Below are 22,451 nucleotides of genomic sequence, written 5' to 3' on the forward strand. Positions count from 1 at the left end.
TGGAGGAGGAGGGACTAGCACTCCCTCCCCCTCAACAGGCACCACCTCAAAATCATAGTCCTTCCTCTTCCATCTTTGAAGGTACTAGGGAGGGGTTTGAGTTGGGGGGATCCCCCCACCACTAGCCCACCAGGGCAAGCTTTCAAGGCAGGGGTAGGGTTAAGGCGGTAGGAGCGTGGGAGCATCACAGCACAGTTCTTTGATCATGAGCTTATTTTCCCTGGCGTGCTCATTGTTTGCCACGTTAGAGCCCTCTGATCATTCTGTGCAGGTAAATGCGGCCTCTAGCACCCGCATTTACCTTTGATCATCTCCCTATTACTGACTGAACTATATAGCTTTTTTAATGGCTCAGGGGCATAGCCAGACACCCAATTTTGGGTGGGTCTGAGCCAGTGGTCTGCAGGTAAATGTTTAACAACGAGCTCTCTCTCCAGAACCCCCCCCCCCCAAAAGAAACTGTATATATATATATATATATATATATATATATATATATATATATATATATATATGTAACTGTATTATACATTCTATTGATACAAAGGATATGTGCAGGCAGCAACCAATTTACAAATAATATTAAAACATACAATATTGTTTACTGTAAATTCCAAATGGCCAATTGATTTTCGCAGAATGCTTTGGTTGATTTTTGCCGCACTCTTGCCAACCTATGTTTGCTAGTCATCCAAGATTTAACATAGGGAGTTGCATTCCAATCTGCTAACTCTTTCCCCGATAAATTTATTGACATTAAATCTGATATATGATTTACTGTCAGACTATTTCTCACCCTATATACCAATACACCCACTATGGGAAACTGGAACAAGCTGAACTGTTACAAATTCCTACACAGACATAACATTCTAGCAGAATCTTTCACCTCAATCGCACATGCAGAACATGGATAGACCCTCAAGTGATATAAAATAGGGAGCTCAAAATAACATGCAGACAAGAACTGGAGAACCCCAGAGAAAGCCAGATTCTATAAGCAATGAAAATACTGGTAAAAGTAACAGAAATGCATTTTCTTCCATATTCTGCTAAATACAAAATTAGAAAAGATATAGAACTCAAAAAAGCAAACATCCATGAGCAGCATGTCCCCCTTTCCTTTCCCTCCTATGCATGAGCAGCATGTCCTCCTCTCCATCCCCTTCCATGTGCTGCATTTCCCCCTTCTCCCCTCTCATCCATGTTCAACTTGTCCCTTTCTCTCTCCTTTTCATCCACATACAGCTTGTCCCCTTCTCTCCCTCTCATCCACGTGCAGCTTATCCCCTTCTCTCCCTCTCATCTATGTACAGCTTATCTTTTTCTCTCCTTCTCATCCACATGCAGGTTGTCCCCTACTCTCCCTCTCATCCAATTTTGTGAGACTGCTGTGAGTTCCTGTGGCAATCTCGCGAGACTGTTGCTGAAACTTGCGGGAACCATTTTCAGTATGGGGAGTACCAACTCAATGGGCAGGAGCGTAGGAGGATTGCTTCTGCCCCAGCTGACCTACCGGCTCACAAAAATTTACAAAACCTAACAACTGGCTCTCGCAAACCAGTGCAAGCCGGCTCCAGCACACCACTGGTCTGAGCCCAAAGTAGGTGGGCATGCCAACCCCACCCCCTGCCTGGCATTTATCCCTCCCCTCTCCTACAGGTGATTGGGTTTCTCAACTCCACCCCCCTCCCCCAGGTACCTTTTAAACCCCTCAGTTCTTCACCAGAAGTGAGCGATGACTCAACTCATACCTGCTGCTCTGACCTGGTCCCATCTATGCAGAAACAGGAAATTGCATCAGAGGGAAGGCTCAAAGCCAGCACAAACAGTGAGTATGAGTTGTTGCTTGCTGCCGGAGAAGAGAAAGATTTAAAAGGTACCGGGGGTTGGGGGTGGAGTTGGGAGACTCGATTACCTAAAGGGGGAGGGGAGGAAGAGTTGCCGGGATTATTCAGCTGGCAGGGCTTGGGAATCCCTGCCAGCCTCATCACAACTGTGTCTCTGATCTACTTCTTCCCCACTCCTCCACCAACTTTTGCACTCAGGATACTCAAGAAAATCCCCAGTATCAGAGGATAATTATGTTCTGTGGTCTAAGGCAGAGCTAGGAGAAAGTTTGGAGGGTTTATCTCCTAGATACAACTTCCTTAGCTTCCAATCTACAACTCCACTTATGCTGCTCAAGAGTGGAGGAATGGTTGGAAAACCATGTTCATCATGTTGGAGTCCACTGTTTGGCTACCATTACTTTGGAATGTTTTGTTTACAAATGTTATATGGAATAGCAAGTCTGATTTCTAGTTTGCAGACAGAGTCCAAGAGGAAGGAAGCTAATTGCAGGCTAACCAGCCTGCAGCACCAGCAAGAGCAACCATAGTGGATGGCAAACTATCTTAGCCACATGCTTTATAGTGCATCTATAGTGCTTCTGTAATTAAGTGTCTCTGTTTGCATTTTCTTCAACAATGAATGCAAGCTCCAATTTAACTGTGAAATTTTCCAATTTAAATTACTTTTATCAAATTCAATTTCATGACAAAAAGTTAGCAACATAGAAACTGGATTCTACTCAACAGCAGTTTCACTTATTGCTTCTTCAGGAGTTATTTCTGATTGTTACCCATCACAATGTCCTAAAATATAAACATACATCTAGTTAAACTCATTCTATGGTGTTCAATAGCTCCTAAACTACTAAGCATACTAAAGTTTACTTTACCTTATAGACACTGATCACCTTGACTGTTTGGCAGGAAAACTATTAAAGCAAAATGGCACTTGCTACTTAACAATCGGCTGTGCATCAAACTGGTAGCGCGATTGGCTTTACATGAAACATTGGTCTAAATAAAAATACATCACCTACTCTTCAACAAAAATCAATCTTACTTATATTATTAGTCGCTAACATTTCAATATCCTACTGTGAAATATATTTTTATAAAATACTTGAAAAAATGGTTAAGGCCCACAGGGAGGGGTAAGGGGGAGGGGTAGGGGAGAGCGGGGTTGGTGGGGGAGGAGGAGTTATGGGGGGGTATGCAGCAGTGCATAGTGGGGATTGTACCAAAAAGGAAAATGTTGTGAACCTACCAAATTTATTGTTGTTAACCACGATCTGTTGTTTCTGAATAAACTAGTAAGAAATGCCCGTTTCGGGAAAAAAATGAAATGGGCACTAGCAGGGTAATCCCCCCCCCCCCCCCCCCACCACCACCATCACCACCACCATCTTCCCTCCCGAGTTCTGGTCCCCCCTCCGTCCCTCCCTTCCGAGTTCCAGCCCCCCCTCTCCCTCCCTCCCTTGGTTGCAAGTTTGTGATGGAAGTTCACATTGCTCTCCCCGGTCCCCGCTGCTGTCACGCTGTGGAACTCGTGCATTGTGCCTTGGCACCCCGCCCTCAACGTCATCGCGTTTTGACGTGAGGGCAGAGCTACAGTGACTGCAGGCCAAACCGGATATCTCGGGCGCCTCATCATCCGGTTTGAGGCTTCATTGGAACGTTGGAGGTGCCTTTTATATACAGTATATAGATAAAGCTTTAAAAAAAATAAAATACTTGAAAAAACTTTAATTTTAAAGAAAGACTTTCCATTCTATATTCATGTTTAAACCCTTTGGAAAATAGATTGTAACTTAAAAATCCATCACTGCTCCAGTTGTAATAATTTTATCCCCTATCACCACCCCACTATTTGCATTTTAACATCCAACTATTTATCTACTTTGGCCTGGGTTTCCGCAGTGATGTCCACACCAGACATCACTGCGGAAACCCAGGCCAAAGTATCGGCCTGCTTATCTGACATTGCTGCCTGGATGTCCAACCTCCACCTGAAACTGAACATGTCCAAGACCGAGCTTATTGTCTTCCCACCCAAACCCACTTCTCCTCTCCCTCCACTCTCTATCTCAGTTGATAACACCCTCATCGTCCCCGTCTCATCTGCCCGCAACCTCGGAGTCATCTTCGACTCCTCCCTCTCCTTCTCCGCGCATATCCAAGACCTGTCGCTTCTTCCTCTATAACATTAGCAAAATTCGCCCTTTCGTCTCTGAGCACACCACCCGAACTCTCATTACCTCTTGCCTTGACTACTGCAACCTACTCCTCACTGGCCTCCCACTTAGCCATCTATCCCCCCTTCAGTCCATTCAGAACTCTGCTGCATATCTTATCTTCTGCCTGGACCGGTATACTCATATCACCCCTCTCCTCAAATCACTTCACTGGCTTCCGATCAGGTACCGTATACAGTTCAAGCTTCTCCTAGTAACCTACAAATGCACTCGAACTGCAGCTCCTCCTTACCTCTCTACCCTCATCTCCCCTTACGTTCCTAGCCGCAACCTCCGCTCTCAAGACAAATCCCTCCTTTCAGTACCCTTCTCCACCACCGCCAACTCCAGGCTCCGCCCTTTCTGCCTCGCCTCACCCCATGCTTGGAATAAACTCCCTGAGCACATATGCCAGGCCCCATCCCTGCCCATCTTCAAATCCTTGCTCAAAGCCCACCTCTTCAATGTCGCCTTCGGCATCTAACCACTATACCTCTATTCAAGATATCGACTGCCCCAACTTGACATTTCGTCCTTTAGATTGTAAGCTCCTTTGAGCAGGGACTGTCTGTACAGTGCTGCGTAACCCTAGTAGCGCTCTAGAAATGTTAAGTAGTAGTAGTAGTAACATCCAACTATTTATCTAATACCCTAAGGCATGATATAACTGAAATGGTCTTATTTCTCTCTCAATAAATATACCTGGCTTGTTTGGTATATTCTTTCAACCAGTAGACATGCGCAAAAAACATTTGTGGTGGTCCCAGCATTTGCCTCCATGCTCCAACCTGACTCAAACATTCTCTCTACTCCCATATCAAGCAAACTCTCTCTCCGCCTCCCTGTCCCTTCTTTCCTTTCTCATTCCATGCACTTACGCTCTATATTTTCTCTCCTCCCATCCTCCCTCACAAAACACAAACTCTCTCTCCTCTGCTCAACTTCCATAACCCCCATATCTCCCCTTCTCTCACAGTGCCATGGTTCTTCTGCTCCAGTGGTCATAAAAACAAAAGAGTAGCCATACTGAGTCAGATCATTGGTCCATCTAGCCCAATATCCTGTTTTCCAAACAGTGGCCAAGCCAGGTCACAAGTACCTGGCAGAAACCCAATTAACAGCAACATTTCATGCTACCAATCCCGGGGCAAGCAGTTGCTTCCCCATGTCTGTCTCAATAACAGACTATGGAGTTTTCCTCCAGGAATTTGTCCAAACCTTATTTAAACCCAGATACACTAACCTCTGTTATTACATCCACCAGCAATGAGTTCCAGAGCTTAACTATTCATTGAGTGAAAAAAATAATTTCTATTGGTTTTAAAAGTATTTCCATGTAATTTCCTCAAATGTCACATAGTCTTTGTACTTTTGGAATGAGTAAAAAAAATCGATTTACTTCTACTCTTTCTATACCACTGAAGATTTTGTAGACCTCAATTATATCTCCCCTCATCCATCTCTTTTCCAGGCTGAAGAGCTCTAACCTTCTTTAGCCTTTCCTCATACGAGAGGACCTCCAACCCCCTTTATCATTTTGGTCGCTCTTCTTTGAACCTTTTCTAATTCCGCTATATCTTTTTGAGATACGGCGACCAGAAATGAACTTAATACTCAATATGCGAAAGCACCATGGAGCGATACAAAGGCATTATAGTATTTTCAGTCTTATTCACCATCTCTTTCCTAATAAATCCTAGCATCTTGTTTGCTTTTTTTTGTCGCTGCCGCACACTGAGCAGAAGATTTCAGCGTATTATCTAGAAAGACACCTAGATCTTTTTCTTGAGTGCTGACCCCCAAGATGGATCCTAGCATCAGGTAACTATGATTTGGATTTTTCTTTCCTTGCATTTATTCACATTAAATTTCATCTTCAGTTTGGCTGCCCAGTCTTTCAGGGGCCCTTTAATCAAGGTGCGCCCAAAAGTGGCCTGCGCTGGTGTAGGCATAGGTTTTGGACTTGCGCTGGTCCATTTCCTGAGCACGCCTGGAAAAAAGGGATTTTTTTAACGTGCCAGAAAATGGCTGCGCGTCAAAATGAAAACCAGCACGCGTCCATTTTCGGCCTGAGACCTTAATGCCACCCACTGACGTAGCAGTAAGGTCTCACACGCTAACCAAGCGGTATGTGTCCCATGCGTGCCAACTACTGATTACCGCTGGGTAAGCACCCCGCAGTACAGAATAGAAAATATTTTCTACTGTGTGTTTTGGGTGCGTGCCAAAAATGGAATTACCACCTGGGGCATGCAGCAGCCGGGCGATAGTGCCAATTTGACACATGTTGGACATGCAAAGGTGCCTACGCACCTTAGTAAAATGGCCCCTCAATTTCCTAAGGTCTTCCTGAATATTTCACAGTCCGTACGTGTTCAAACAACCTTGAATATTTTTGTATCATCTGCAAATTTAATCACCTCACTTATCATTCCGATTTCCATATCATTTATAAATATGTTCAGTAGCACCGGTCCCAATACAGATCTCTGTGGTACTCCACTGTTCACCCTCCTCCATTGAGAGAAATGACCATTTAACCTTACCTCTGTTTTCTGTCCAATAACCGATTCCTAATCCACACCAGAACCTTGTCTCCTATACCATGACTCTTTAATTTTCTCAGGAGTCTTTCATGAGGTGCTTTATCAAAAGCTTTCTCAAAATCTAGATACACTATCTAGCTTATTTTCGAAAGAGAAGGGCGCCCATCTTCCGACACAAATCGGGAGATGGGCATCCTTCTTTCAGGGTCGTCCAAATCAGCATAATCGAAAGCCGATTTTGGGCATCCTCAATTGCTTTCCGTCGCTGGGACGACCAAAGTTCAAGGGGGCGTGTCGGCAGTATACCGAAGGCGGGATGGGGGTGTGGTTAACAGATGGGCGTCCTCGGCCAATAATGGAAAAAAGAAGGGCGTCCATCACGAGCATTTGGACGACTTTACTTGGACCAATTTTTTTCACAACCAAGCCTCAAAAAGGTGCCTGAACTGACCAGATGACCACCAGAGGGAAATCAGGGATCACCTTCTCTTACTCCCCCAGTGGTCACCAACCCCCTCCCACCCAAAAAAATGCATTAAAAAACATTTTTTTTCCAGCCTCAAATGTCATACCCAGCTCCATCACAGCAGTATGCAGGTCCCTGGAGCAGTTTTTAGTGGGTACTGCAGTGCACTTCAGGCAGGCAGACCCAGGCCCCCCCCCCTACCTGTTACACTTGTGTTGGTAAATGGGAGCCCTCCAAAACCCACCCCAACCCCACTGTACCCACATGTAGGTGCCCCCCTTCACCCATAAGGGCTATGGTAGTGTTGTACAGTTGTGGGTAGTGGGTTTTGGGGGGCTCAGCACCCAAGGAAAGGCAGCTATGCACCTGGGAGCAATTTATGAAGTCCACTGCAGTGCCCCCTAGGGCATGTGAGAGGGACCAGTGAACTGGTCCTGGCATGTGAGGGGGAAAAGGGCACTACGAATGCTGGCTCCTCCCATGACCAAATGGGCATCCTCGGTTTCCATTATCGGCGAAAACCAAGGTCGCCCATCTCTAAGGACGACCATATCAACATTTAGGTCGACCTAAATGTTGAGATATGGGCGTCCCCGAAAGTATTATCGAAAAGAAAGATGGACGCCCATCTTGTTTTGATAATACGGGATGCCCCGCCCCTTCGCGGGGACATCCTCAGAGATGGACACCCTTAGAGATGGGCATCCCCTTCGAAAATGCTCCTCCACGTCAAATGGCTCACCTTTATCCACATGTTTATTCACACCTTCAAAGAAATGAAGCAAATTGGTATGGCAAGACTTCCCTTGGCTGAACCCATGCTGACTCTGTCCTATTAAGCCATGTTTGTCTATGTGTTCTGTAGACAGATCTATTACATCTTCTTCCGTAAAAATAGAAGAAAGAACTCATTCAGTTTTGGTCCTTTGTGATCTAATGGTCCACACAGTATGCCTGTTCCCGCAGCACCACTCATTGTTTTCATCTATCTACATATGGCAATATGTGCATCCCTCACCAGTGGTGTGCTCACGTGTACTTAGTACTCTGGCAATAGACAGATACTGCTAACCACATCAAGGCCACCTATGTGAGAAGTCCAGAAAAGCACCTAATTTAAGTTTACTTTATAAAGACCACATGGAGGGGCATAATCGAAAGGGATGCCCAAGTTTTCCTGGGGACGTCCTTGCAGGACGGCTCCAGCAAGGGGCGGGGAAACCCGTATTATCGAAACAAGATGGGCGGCCATCTTTCAATAATACGGTCGGGGATGCCCAAATCAGCAAATTTAGGTCGACCTTAGAGATGGTCGTCCCCAGGACTTGGTCGTTTCTGATTTTCAGCGATACTGGAAAGCGAGGACGCCCATCTCAGAAACGACCAAATCCACGCCATTTGGTCATGGGAGGAGCCAGCATTCGTAGTGCACTGGTCCCAACAACTGAACAGAAAAAGCCCTTCCCTTACCGATCCTTTAGCGATTCGGAAAGGAACGGGCATGCATTAAGGAAATTGCATGCAAATGAGCTGCTCGCTGTTAGCTCATTTGCACACTATTTCCTTCCTAAGGAGGGAAAGCCAGTGTAGAGCAACCACGCATAACACTTGGCTGCTCTGCACTGGCTTCCCCTCCTTAGGAAGGAAATCGTGTGCATGCCAAAGGTGGCTTCATACATGCAGACAAGCTGCGTGTATAACAGCCGTCTACAACCTTAGAAAAACACAAGTCCAGGTTAAAATATCCAAGTGCTCGTCAGAGATGTCTTTTTTTTCCTTTTTTTTTTTTTGGAGTATGGGTGAAGGGCATCCTTTGCTATGCCTCCGTCCCTGTGATGGCAGTTAAGGACATCTTTCATAGGCGCCCTGTATAAGAGGCTTGGAGAAGGCTAAGCCTCCCCAGCCCAACCATTACCTTCCCCTGCCTCCTTCTCAAATTCGGTGCAGGAAGGAAGTTCGTCGTCAGAACAATTACAAAACTGTATCTTCCTGCCGATGCCCCCACCCCCTGAGTTTGTAGCCTGCTCACAAACTAATAGAGACCTTAAGGCTCCTTCCCCAGCAGTTCCGGCTCTGCCAGAACCTCCCCGTGTGATGCACTTCCTGCTGCCCCATCAGTTCGTCGCCTGACTCACAGCAACCTTAAGGCTCCTTCCCCAGCGGTTCCAGCTCTGCCAGAACCTCCCCCTGTGACTGTGATGCACTTCCTGCTGCCGTTCTGTTCCGTTCCGGTGGCAGAGCCTGGCTGTGACTGTGAGCCTGCCTGAGAGTTGCAGCACGCGGCTCCGCTCTTTACAGTCAGTCATCGACCGAGCCAGGGAGGAAGGCAGCAGCAGATCGAGCAAGTGCCGAAGAAGCGGGTAAGTGTTGAGGGGGACGAGTATTTGGGTCTCTTATTTATTTATTTGCTGAACTGAGAGGGGGGGGGGCAAAACAGTGGGGCAATGTTGGTTTGGGGCAGAGAGAGAGGGGAGATTATGTCAAAATAAAAATAAATATTTTGTTTCATGCAGATCCTTTTGTTTAAACATAACTAAATGGGCTATAAGCTCCTAATGCAGTCCATTGGTTTTCTTATATTTTGTTTTTGCTGAAGATGGAGGAGGGGCAAGACAGTGGGGCAATGTTGGATTGGGGCAGAGACAGAGAGAGGCAGTGGTGTGCTGGAGCAGGCTCTCACGGGCTCGCGAGAGCCGTTAGTTAAGTTTTTAAGAATTTTGGGAGCCGGTTGTTAAAGTAGGCCTCCCCATGGCTACTTTAACAACTGACTCCTAAAATGTGGGCTTGGGCCCCCTCCTGAATTCTCTTTTACTTTGCTGGCAGTGATGCTGGCCCCACCAGCCAAGTAAATAGAGTGCTGCTGCTCCCTGCTCCTTGTTTCTGACTCTGAGCATCAGGCTGGGACTTTTCATGCAAGCGCAAGAAGGTTCCATCATGCTGCTCAGAGCCAGAAACAAGCAGTAGAGAATGGTGGCAGTCCATTTATTGGCTGGTTGGGCTCGGCAAAGGTATGCCTAGCATGCCTGCACAAGGGAGGGGAGAGAGAGGCTTGTATTCCCCCCCCCCCCCCCCAAATTTCAGGGCCAGCTATGCCCGAAGAGAGAGCCCGTTGTTAAAATTTTACCAGCACACCCCTGGAGAGAGGTTTTATAAGTCAAAATAAAAATATTTTGTTTCATGCAGATCTCTTTTGTTTAAACATAACTAAATGGGCTATAAGCCCCTAATGCAGTCCATTTTGTTCTTGTGAAGACTTATACTGTGCCAAAATTGAAAACTCTTATCTCTGTCTGGTCATTAATAAAAGAGTTCACTGTGAACGCTATCCACCCTAAAAGGCTGTTTGTGCACAGTGTTTTGCGGTTGAAGGACTGTGTGTTGGCCTTACTGAAATGACATCAACACTTTAATTTAATTTTAGTTTGTTTGTCATAACATCAGACATGGTTTTAGAATATTTTGGAGGATATGATGTTGAATTGTTCCATAGATGTGTATGTGATTTAGTGTTGGTAAGTGCTTGAAATAATTGAGTTTAAAATATGGTATGTCATTTATGATATATAAATCCATTTTTACATGCACATAGAAGCATTACTTGTCAATAACCAGCAGCCCTTCCTTGGGACTCAGTCTCTTCTTCACCATGACAAAATTATATACCGAATACACTGCAAGAAAACTTTCACTTGCTAACCTTCAATCTCACTAATTAGGGTGGTGCTTGTAACTTTTCACATTTGGGACGTTGTACTTATTTTTTTTTTCTGTGTGTTGTCAGACAATTATGGATGTAAGCCCCACCCCCTTTAGCCTCCCCAAACAGTTGGGCCACCGACGCCTATGATGTCCTTCCTATGCCTCCCTGCGACAGCAGTTGAGTTTGTCCAAAATGTGGGTGTTTCTGTGAGGATGTCCATGCCTCTGCTATGCCTCCAACACCCCCTTTATTTATTTGGATTTTGGATCACAAGTAGGAGCAGTGGGATTTGAACCGGCCACCTCTGGATTGCAAGACCAGTGCTTTAGCCACTAAGCCACTCCTCCACTCTGCTCCACTCCCTTGAAATTTGGCCGTCCCTGTGGGGGGGGAGGGGGAGGCAGTTGAGGACATTCAAAATGTTTGAAAGAAGGACGTCCATGCCTTCGTTATGTCTCCACTGACACACACCTACCTCCCCCCCACAGGGACCTGCATACTGCCCACCGCCCACAGGGACGGCCAAATTTCAAGGGAGCAGTGTGTAAAATTGGGGCACACTGGGCCATTTTTGACCACGGCTGTGAAAAAAGCCTTTTTTAAAATGGGGCAGTAAATGACTGTGTGCTAATATGAAAAGTAGCAAGAAGCTCTTTACTGCCTGAGCCCTTAATGCCACCATTTACTTGGCAGAAAGGGCTCACATGCTACTCATGCGGTAATCAGGCAGCGTACCAATGTGGCCACACTGCCGATTACTGCCGGAAATGCTCCCATGGTAGAAAATAGAAAATTATTTTCCACCGTGCGAAAATGTGTGTGCCAACTTCAGAATTACCGCCGGGCGGTAGTGTTGATTTGGCACATGCTATCTGCGTATTAGGCTTACCACGGCTTAGTAAAAGGGCCCCAGAGTGTTACAGAGGCATTATGATATTCTTTGCCTAATAATTCCCAATATTGTTTTTTCACGTCTGCCAAACCCTAAGCAAAAGATTTTAACGTATTAACCATACTAACACCTAGATCTTTTTCTTGGATGATAACTCCTAATGTTCAACCTAGCTTCAAGTAATTATGGCTTAGGTTATTCTTCCCAATCTGCAGCACTTTTCTTTTATCCACATTAAATTTCATCTGCCATTTGAATGCCCTGTCTTCCGATTTCTTAAGGTCCTTCCGCAACTTCTCACAGTCAGCATGCTGTTTAACCACTTTAAATAATTTTGTGTCATCTTCAAATTTAAGCACCTTACTCATCATTCCCATTTCCAGATCAGTTATAAATGTGGTCCACCCTTCCTTTACAGGAATCTGATCCTGATAGATATATATATGTACACTATTGTTCATGTTCTGATAATTTTATTTTCTCTCTTCTTTGATAGCTTTCCTACTCCAGCAGGATATGATAAGGAGAACTGTAAAGCTGTCTTTGATAAGAATTCCTGCTCTTACACTGTGGTGAAGAAGGATGACCCCAACAAAGCCTGTGAAGTGACTATTTATGTTGGTTAAGAGACTGCTGAAACTTCTGTCTGCCATGCTAACCCCAGACAGCACTGGAAAGCAGGATTGGTGGAGGACAATGCATAAATCAGTAGCTGTGTTCACCTCTGCTTACTTATAAATGATCTGATAACAGCCCTGAAATAAAATAAAACAGCAATCCTAAATGTAAAACTCTTCTGCTCTTTTCCACTGAAAACTTTGCTAAGTCCTGGTTTATGATTTCTATGTGATGAAAATAAAATGCATTACAATAAAGCATTGCAGTTATCCCAGATTTGCTTTCTGTTTACTTCCCCCAGTCTTTGTGCATCTCCTTTCTCCCAATGCATACATACACTTAGGGGCCCTTTTACTAAGGTGCGGGAGGGCTAATGCGTGAATAGTGTGCACCAAATTGGCACTACTGCCAGGCTAGCACGTGCGCCAAATCCCGCTGTAGAAAATAATTTTCTATTTTCTACTGTGGGGGGGGGGGGGGGGGGGGCCAGCAGTAATCAGCAGTTGATGCGCACTGCATGGCTACCACGCAGGCAGCACATGACCCCTTACGGCACCCCGACAGAATAGCCCTTGACAAATTAGCCTCTAACAAAATAGCTCTTGACAAAATAGCCCCTACCACAAAATAGCCCCCTAGAAAAAAATGCAGTGCCATATTCTGGGCAGCCTGATCGGGCCCTTTTGTCAGGGGGCTAATTTGTCAAGGGCTATATTGTGGGCAGGCCATTTTGACAGTGGCTGTTACAGTGGGGGAAATAAGTATTTGATCCCTTGCTGATTTTGTAAGTTTGCCCACTGACAAAGACATGAGCAGCCCATAATTGAAGGGTAGGTTATTGGTAACAGTGAGAGATAGCACATCACAAATTAAATCCGGAAAATCACATTGTGGAAAGTATATGAATTTATTTGCATTCTGCAGAGGGAAATAAGTATTTGATCCCCCACCAACCAGTAAGAGATCTGGCCCCTACAGACCAGGTAGATGCTCCAAATCAACTCGTTACCTGCATGACAGACAGCTGTCGGCAATGGTCACCTGTATGAAAGACACCTGTCCACAGACTCAGTGAATCAGTCAGACTCTAACCTCTACAAAATGGCCAAGAGCAAGGAGCTGTCTAAGGATGTCAGGGACAAGATCATACACCTGCACAAGGCTGGAATGGGCTACAAAACCATCAGTAAGACGCTGGGCGAGAAGGAGACAACTGTTGGTGCCATAGTAAGAAAATGGAAGAAGTACAAAATGACTGTCAATCGACAAAGATCTGGGGCTCCACGCAAAATCTCACCTCGTGGGGTATCCTTGATCATGAGGAAGGTTAGAAATCAGCCTACAACTACAAGGGGGGAACTTGTCAATGATCTCAAGGCAGCTGGGACCACTGTCACCACGAAAACCATTGGTAACACATTACGACATAACGGATTGCAATCCTGCAGTGCCCGCAAGGTCCCCCTGCTCCGGAAGGCACATGTGACGGCCCGTCTGAAGTTTGCCAGTGAACACCTGGATGATGCCGAGAGTGATTGGGAGAAGGTGCTGTGGTCAGATGAGACAAAAATTGAGCTCTTTGGCATGAACTCAACTCGCCGTGTTTGGAGGAAGAGAAATGCTGCCTATGACCCAAAGAACACCGTCCCCACTGTCAAGCATGGAGGTGGAAATGTTATGTTTTGGGGGTGTTTCTCTGCTAAGGGCACAGGACTACTTCTCCGCATCAATGGGAGAATGGATGGGGCCATGTACCGTACAATTCTGAGTGACAACCTCCTTCCCTCCGCCAGGGCCTTAAAAATGGGTCGTGGCTGGGTCTTCCAGCACGACAATGACCCAAAACATACAGCCAAGGCAACAAAGGAGTGGCTCAGGAAGAAGCACATTAGGGTCATGGAGTGGCTTAGCCAGTCACCAGACCTTAATCCCATTGAAAACTTATGGAGGGAGCTGAAGCTGCGAGTTGCCAAGCGACAGCCCAGAACTCTTAATGATTTAGAGATGATCTGCAAAGAGGAGTGGACCAAAATTCCTCCTGACATGTGTGCAAACCTCATCATCAACTACAGAAGACGTCTGACCGCTGTGCTTGCCAACAAGGGTTTTGCCACCAAGTATTAGGTCTTGTTTGCCAGAGGGATTAAATACTTATTTCCCTCTGCAGAATGCAAATAAATTCATATACTTTCCACAATTTGATTTTCCGGATTTAATTTGTGATGTGCTATCTCTCACTGTTACCAATAACCTACCCTTCAATTATGGGCTGCTCATGTCTTTGTCAGTGGGCAAACTTACAAAATCAGCAAGGGATCAAATACTTATTTCCCCCACTATATCAGGACAGGGGTGTAGCTATGGGTGGGCCCAGGCCTACCCAATCTCGGCTCAGGCCCACCCAGTCTTTCATGACCCTCCAATCGGTGCTGGTCTGGCTGCAGATGCCTCTAGTCCAGCAACAGCAAACAACCGCCACTCATGAGAGCTCTCCTAGGGCCCAACTCGGTGTCTGCTTCTTTCTCCCTCCCTCCCTCCCCTTTCATCCACCTGCCGTGCAGCACGATCCCTCCCGTTGTACCTCACCGGGTCCACGCTAACAAACAACCAAAGCAGAGGCGCAGGACCGCGGCTCTCTGCCTGCCGCTACTGTTTCCTGTGCCAGCCCGGAAGTTTACCTCAGAACAGAAGAGGCAGGACCGGCACAGGAAACAGTAGCGGCAGGTACAGCCGCGGTCCCGCGCCTCTGCCTTGGTTGTTTATTAATGCAGACCCGGCGAGGTGCAACGGGAGGGATATCGTGCTGCACGGTGGGTGGATGAAAGGGAAGAGAGTAACAGGGCAAGGATGGGAGAGGCAGTGGATCCGGGGAAGGATGCGATCGGGACTGGGGAGGCTTTTATTCGGGGCTGGACTCATGATGGACTCAGCTAATCTGGGATTGGGCCCTGCCTCACCACTGATCACCACCACCTTCAGCCCAAAGCCTCTCAGCAGGTAAAACAAATATGTGTCATTGTGGGCTTTTGGGTGAGGGTGGGCTCTTTACTGCAGTGCCGGGGGGGGGGGGGGCGGAGGTATGTTGGTGGGTTTCTGGGCAGGCATGGGCTCAGTGCCCAGGTTTAAATAATAATTTTAAAAAAGGTGTTTTATGTTGGCTTTTGGGTGGGGGTCGTCTCTGCAGTGCCCAAGCATGAAAAATTAAAATGTTTTACATTTAATGCCAATTGCTGATGTGCTTAAGGGTGGAGGGAGGGGGAGATTGGGAAGAGTAGGGGAGATGCCAGACTATGGGGGGACAGGTAGACGGTAGTACAGGGCTGATGCTAGGCTACAGGGAGGGGTGGGGGAGCTAGGGTAGAGCCGATGCCTAGCTGCAGGATAGATGATGGGGAAGGGAAGGATAGGGCTAATGCTGGGCTATGGGGATGGATGAGGATTAATAAAGAAGGGAAGGGTAGGGCAGGGGAGGGGAGGGTTGATGCCAGGCTACAGGACAGTTTGTAATTTTTGGTCCTCTATTCTGTAATTCATGAGGGTTGGTATGTGGTCTGCATGTGACCAAGGTGAGAGATTCTGCTGGCATGTGGTTTGTGTGGTGATATGAGTCTGACTTGTCTGAATTTTCCAATGGAATGCATATTCCTGCTATGTATATTCACCGCTGCCATTATGAAAGTACTGTTGTTGGTATTCGTGTTTAGAATTGGTGTTAAGAAGCTTCTTTGCAGGCTTTAGTGTTACTTCACAAAGCACCTGGCAGTGAAGGAATTTTGTATTGCTATTATTGAGGTGCCACCAGAATTTTAATATATTTTTCCTATGTAATTATATTGCAGGATCCTGCCATGTGTGTTGAGAGGTTTGCCATTGTAGTAGACAAATGTATGGTCAATTTTAAGATATGGGATAATGTAATTATATTAAAAATATTAATTTTTCCATTAAGTATGTATGTGGTTATATTGATGCAGGGCAGCTGTTGGGCAGACTACTTAGAATTATTGGATAAGCACAAATGGATACCTTTCTCAAACCTACAAACAACATACCAACTGCAAAATCAATGTTATTTCCAATGGCTACAATTAAAACATTGTATTGCCACTAGTATTGACATTACCAAACTAGAAGAGGTCACACCAAGCTTTCAAGAGAAATGTATTCAAGTGTCTGCCGGGAAGAAAATAGCATCTAATTGGTATAAAATTTTTCAAGAAAATTATACTCATCCTCCATCAGCATTACAAAGTATTTGGAATAAAGAACTTAACTCCTCTCTGACAACAGAACAATGGGAAAACATATGGTTATTAATCTATAAATCTTCAAAATCATCCACATATACTCAATCTACATTTTATATATTACACAGAGCATTATGGACACCATATAAGTTATCTAAAATCACCAAAGGCTCTACTAACTGTTGCTTTTCTTGCAACAACAACATCAGAACTTTGGATCACCTACTATATTACTGCCCTCTACTTGATGAGTATTGGTTGCAAATATGGAAAACCAATGCAAATATTCTAGACATCAAAGAAGCTCTATCGTACAAAATTATTATCACGGGAGAATACGGTGTCAACAATACTCTACAACCACATGTGGCTAAATTACTCCGCATACTACTACAAATTGCCTTAAAATTGATATGTCAAAACTGGAAAGACTTTACAGAATTATCCTACGACATGTGGTGGAACACAGTTTGTTTGACCGCTAAATATGAAAAAGTAGCAGCGGAAAAATACGGTTCCCTTTTAACATATAAGAAAATTTGGTCTTCAGTACATAATTACTCGTCCTGCCAATGATTTTGATAATGGAAGGGTACTATATTCCAGAAATCCCCACTGCACGCATACTCCACAGTCTAACTATAAAATGCAATATTACAAATGTCTCAAATGTCACCATAGGCATCAGACTTTCAACTATACCTTGCTGTGCACTCTATAAGCTGGTTTATAATGTCTTAACGTGTCAACTGTTAAGTTTGTCATAAATGAATACTTTTGTTATCACTTTGTTAAAAATCAATAAAAATAACTGAACAAAACAAAAAAAAAAAAAATTAATCATCAAGTGCATTCTAAGGCATTATTTTGTAGGATCCCAAGAGACACTCTCATGCATGCCCACCCATATTACCTCTGGGCCCACCCAAAATCTCAGGTCTATCAGGGGCTATTATGTCAGGATCTTTTTTTGTTTGGAGCTTTTTTGTGGCCTGTGGTAGTGTGGGCTCATGTTTTGGGCACATACTGAGCCATTTTTTTACCGTGGCTGGGAAAAAAGGCCTTTTTTTAATGGGCTGGGAAATGGGTGTGCGCTGAAATTAAAACTAGCATGCACCTATTTACGGCCTTAGCCCTTACCACCACCCATTGACATAGCAGTAAGAGGTGGTACCCTGTCAAAATAGCCCCCACAAAAAAGCTCCAAACAAAAAAGCTCCTGACATAATAGCCCCTGACATAACAGCCACTGTCAAAACGGCCTGCCCACAATATAGCCCTTGACAAATTAGCCCCCTGACAAAAGGGCCTGATCAGGCTGCCCAGAATATTGTCATTGCATTTTTTTTCTAGGGGGATATTTTGTCTAGGGTCTATTTTGTCAAGGGTTATTTTGTGGTAGGGGCCATTTTGACAAGGGCTATTTTGTTAGAGGCTGATTTGTCAAGGGCTATTTTGTTACCAGGCTTTTTTGTCAGGGCTATTATATCGGGGTGCCCATGCAGGTTGCAGCCTTTGCTCCTAGCTGCTGAGGTAGTCTCTTTACCTTAACTCCTTCATGTTTCTCCTAGGGCATGCTCACATATTATTTAATATCCTTCCTAAACTCTCCCCCACCACCTTGGACTAAAAGAGCAGCAGTCTGGCAGAATGAGGGCTGTTACAAAACACAATCAATATTCCTTCTGTGGCTCCTTAATTATTTCTTCACTTGGCGGTTTCCTCCTGATCCCATCTCGAATGGATTCAGGGCTGAGATCTGGATCCATGAGTTTCTTTTTTATATATAGCTTATTCTTTATCCAGTCACCATAAACTTTCATATCCCCTTCCTATATATTTTAATCCAGTCATTGTGAAACATTTTACCCTATCATTAGAATTTACACCACTACCATTACATCTCTTACCTAAACTATAAGACTGTATAAATTTCTGGCCCAATTACAGGGATCCACCACTAGTTCTCATTCATAATGATTTATTAAAATAATCTTGGAAGTGCTAAATTTTCACTTTATTTATTATTGATATACTATGCCCCCAGTGACCATACTACCCAGTGCAGTTTACACATATGGGGCTAGATTCTATATATAGCACCTAAAAAATCAGCGCCAAAAAATAGCCACAAAAAGCGGTATTCTATAAGCTGCGCCTCAAGTTTGGAGAGGTTTATAGAATAAACACTTAAGCGGAGAGGTCACATGTAAATTTAGGCACCGCCATTTGCACCAACGAAAACATGGCACAAATGCCCACACCTAAATTTACATGCGGACCACCCATATTCTGTAGTTATGCACGTAAATCAAAACCACACCCCCGTTCTGCCTGAAACGCCCATGACCCTCCCATTTCATCGCCCCCTGTTTTGGACTGCATGTAAATTTTAGATGCAGATCCTGCATCTAAATTTAGGCATGTTAGTCCCAATTAAATCTAATTAGTGCCAATAATTGCTTGTTAAAGAACCAATTATTGGTACTAATTGGTTAATTATTCAATTAAATTGTGTGCACAGTTACATGGGAGGCTAGAGACATTGGTAGATCTCCAAAATGAAAAAAACATTTTTTGGCGGTGTGGGACCCATATATACAGCCAAAAAGGGGTGCAGTGATGGGAGGAGTGTGGGCGTGCTGGGCCTATCAATCACATCAATGAACACAGTTATAGAATTTGAGCAATCGCATGTAGATACAGGCACATGCATTTATACCAGCTTTTCACTGGCGTAAATGGACGCATCTAAATGTAGGCGAGTCCACCTGGCTCAAGGCATATTCTATATACAGTACCGCACCTACATTTAAGTCTAACAGAATACACCTAGGCGTCTCTATTAGACACGCCTAGGTTCTAGGTATCACATACAGAATCTGGCCCATTTTGTGCAAAGACATTTCTGCATGCGTGATGGTTTACATATATATGCAATATCAGGAAAAGTTCAACCTCTTTACACATAGTTGACACTTCTTTGCAAAGAGTGTGTGTTCTTGATGACATTCATTCCAGAACAAAACAAAAAAAAAAAGCCTGGAAAAAATGACACCAAAGTTTCTTGGATACTCATCTCTATTAAATACAAGTCATCTCTTGCTACCACAGAACGAGGCTACAGCACTTGCACTGTAAGTCCTTCTCCACCTCCTCTAATGGATATAAACGATTCCAATTTACTTGACAAAGTTATGAATACAGATAAAAACAGACTTGATGTAATCCGTTGAGTTGGTCGTGAGCCCTTGGGCCCTGGCCGAGGCCAGCAGGGCGCCAACCCAGGCCAAGGGGAGACCGACCCACCACCACACACCCCAGCTACACAATACCCCTAAGCTACCCCTCCCCGCAGTCCCTCAGGAAAAAGGGAAATAGGCAAACATGCGGGCCTCGCGGCCGAACCGGAACCCACGCACACAGAGCCACTAGTATGGGCCTCACGGCCGAACAGGAACCCAGACACACACAGGAGGGGGTGAAAGAACCCAGAGGGCCCCCCCGGGCCCCAAGATGCCAGACACGCGCTGAACACCAGCGATAGGGCAGAGGGAGAAACAAAGAACCAGAGCGGGCCACGCCCACCCAGGGGACTAGCGCAGGACAGGGGAACTAACACAGCAACCCCTCCCCCACAAGGGTTAGGAAGCCCTAGGCAGAAGCCAGAGGAACCAGACACAAAAGGAAGGCAGAAAGCCTTTGCCTCAAACCCACTGCAGACAGAGGCAAACAGAATACAAAGGGTTAAGCTTGTAGAGCCAGCCGGCACACCAGGGAGAGAGAGAGTTCCATAAATCAGCAAACAAACAGGAGGAGCAGGGCCGATAGAACAAACACACTGTCAGAGGCAGGAACACAATACACACAGTACACAAAGGGTTAAACTCACTGAGGAACAAGCAGCTGGCTTCCCACAGAGAACTGCAGCCAGCGAAGGGAAGCCCAGCTAGAGGCAAGAGAACTAATTATACACACACACACACGCTGCCCCCAGCTAACACAAACAAAGGGAAAGGAAAGAAATCCCTGAACAGAGAACTCAGATCAAAGTCAGAGCACAGAGCACGTTCTGACCAAGAACTGCGGCTTTCAAGACCACAAGAGTGTAAGTAACGCGAAAGCAGAGGAACTCTTCAGCTGCAGGCTAAAGTACTATCCCCTGACGTCAGCACAAACCCTGGCAGCCAATCAGAAGAGACGTCCCCCCTCCCCCTCAGCCAAACCGGCAGAATCATAACACTTGACCCATGCAAATGTCAGAAGTCTATAATTAAGCCTGTTGCAGAGCTTCCAAGGGGGTCAGCCTCAAGGAGGCTTAATAGACAGGAGAAGAAGTCAGCCTATCTAGTCCACTATAAGAGCTGAAGCCAGTAGGCGGAGCTTGCTATTGAAAACAATAGCAAAAGATTCATCTGTAACATGTCTAAAGTTGTTTCATTTGGATAGGTAATGCCTTAAAAGGTGGAGGACAAAAGATTTTTTTAACTTATTGAACAGTGTCACGAAATGCCCAGCCACCTGCCTGGGATTACCCTGTGGCCACTTAGTGGGTCTATCCCCAGCACAGCTCAGGTCCATCTGCACCTGCCGCTTGTGCTCTACACTAGCACCCTCTTCCCACTGACTGGGTCACAACTGCCCCTGGGCAAGTCTCCTGCTCCCAAATTATCCCCAGTGATTTCTAGGTTACTGAAGCCACACTCCCAGTGGTCCCACAGTTCCCAGAAACAACTCACAGACCCAACACACAAACCACCAGCATTCTTTATGTCCAGATAGGCAGAGGCAATAAATACTACTACTACTACTATAAATCACTTCTATAGCGCTACCAGTCGTACGCAGCGCTTTACAATTGAACATGAAGAAGACAGTCCCTTTTCAAAAGAGCTTACAATCTAAATCAGGACAAACAGACAGGACCAAAAAGGATAAGGGAAGGACAGACAGAAGGACACATTGTCTTAAAATATATATTTAACAATGAACAAAAAATGTGCAATCAGCAAACCATAACAGTTAACTGAATTATGGATCAATTATAAAACAACTAAACATTTGTTTACTTTCTAAAAAGTACCTGGGAAGATCAGGACATATAGCTGCTCACCAGTTATCAAACATAACTGCTTTTTACAGGGCTTCAGCAAAGAGCTTTTTCTCACTCTTCTCCTAGGCTGAAACTGGGAAAAGAAAACAGTACAATTCAAAAGAAAGGAGCTCCTGGGCCAATAAGAGTCCAGTCAACAAGTTTTAAAAGTATACTGCTCACAGTACTGTAGATTCACTTCTTCACTGAGTGAAACTAAAAGAGGGCATTACTTTTCTAGAACAACTTTAACATATAACATGAACCACCTGCTGACCAAACTAGAGAAACGCACTTCAGAATTAATAGGCAATTTACAGGCTTAAAACACACAGGGGCCCTTTTACTAAGGCACACCAAAATGGCCTGCGCTGGTGTTGGTGAATGTTTTGTACGTGCGCAGGTGCATTTTTTGTGGTTGAAAATGTGTAAGCGGCAAAATTAAAACAAGCGCACGTCCATTTTCGGCCTGAGACTCTACCGCCACCCACTGACTTAGCAGTAAGGTCTCAAGCGTTAACCAGGCAGTAATCGTCAGTGCGCGTACAAATCCGATTACCATTGGGTATGCTCCACACAGTAGAAAATGTCTACTGCGTGTTTTCAACGCGCATCAAAAATGGAATTACTGCCTGGGGTATGAAGTAGCTGGGCAGTAGTTCTAATTTGGCGTGTGTTGTACACGACTAGGTGCCTACGCGCCTTAGTAAAAGGGCCCCACTGTTCTGTCACAAAGAGCTTTTTAATTTTTGTGAAAGTTTCCCATGTCTAGATATAAATATCATGAAATAACAATTGAATATCACTAAAACAACTTCAAAAATTAT

General features: G+C 45.0%; 1 protein-coding gene across 1 annotated transcript in view; it reads left to right on the top strand.

Annotated features, from left to right (window-relative positions):
• The window catches only part of LOC115471199 (beta-microseminoprotein-like), a 35,103-nt gene extending 22,556 nt beyond the window's left edge, over positions 1-12,547 (top strand). The window contains exon 4 of the mRNA XM_030204900.1: positions 12,164-12,547. Within this exon, the coding sequence (XP_030060760.1) occupies positions 12,164-12,293 (130 nt within the window). The 3' untranslated portion in view covers positions 12,294-12,547. The remainder of the gene's footprint in view (positions 1-12,163) is intronic.
• The last annotated feature ends 9,904 nt before the right edge of the window (positions 12,548-22,451 follow it).

The sequence above is a fragment of the Microcaecilia unicolor genome, chromosome 5, assembly GCF_901765095.1.
Source record: "Microcaecilia unicolor chromosome 5, aMicUni1.1, whole genome shotgun sequence".
In the NCBI taxonomy this organism is placed as follows: domain Eukaryota; kingdom Metazoa; phylum Chordata; class Amphibia; order Gymnophiona; family Siphonopidae; genus Microcaecilia; species Microcaecilia unicolor.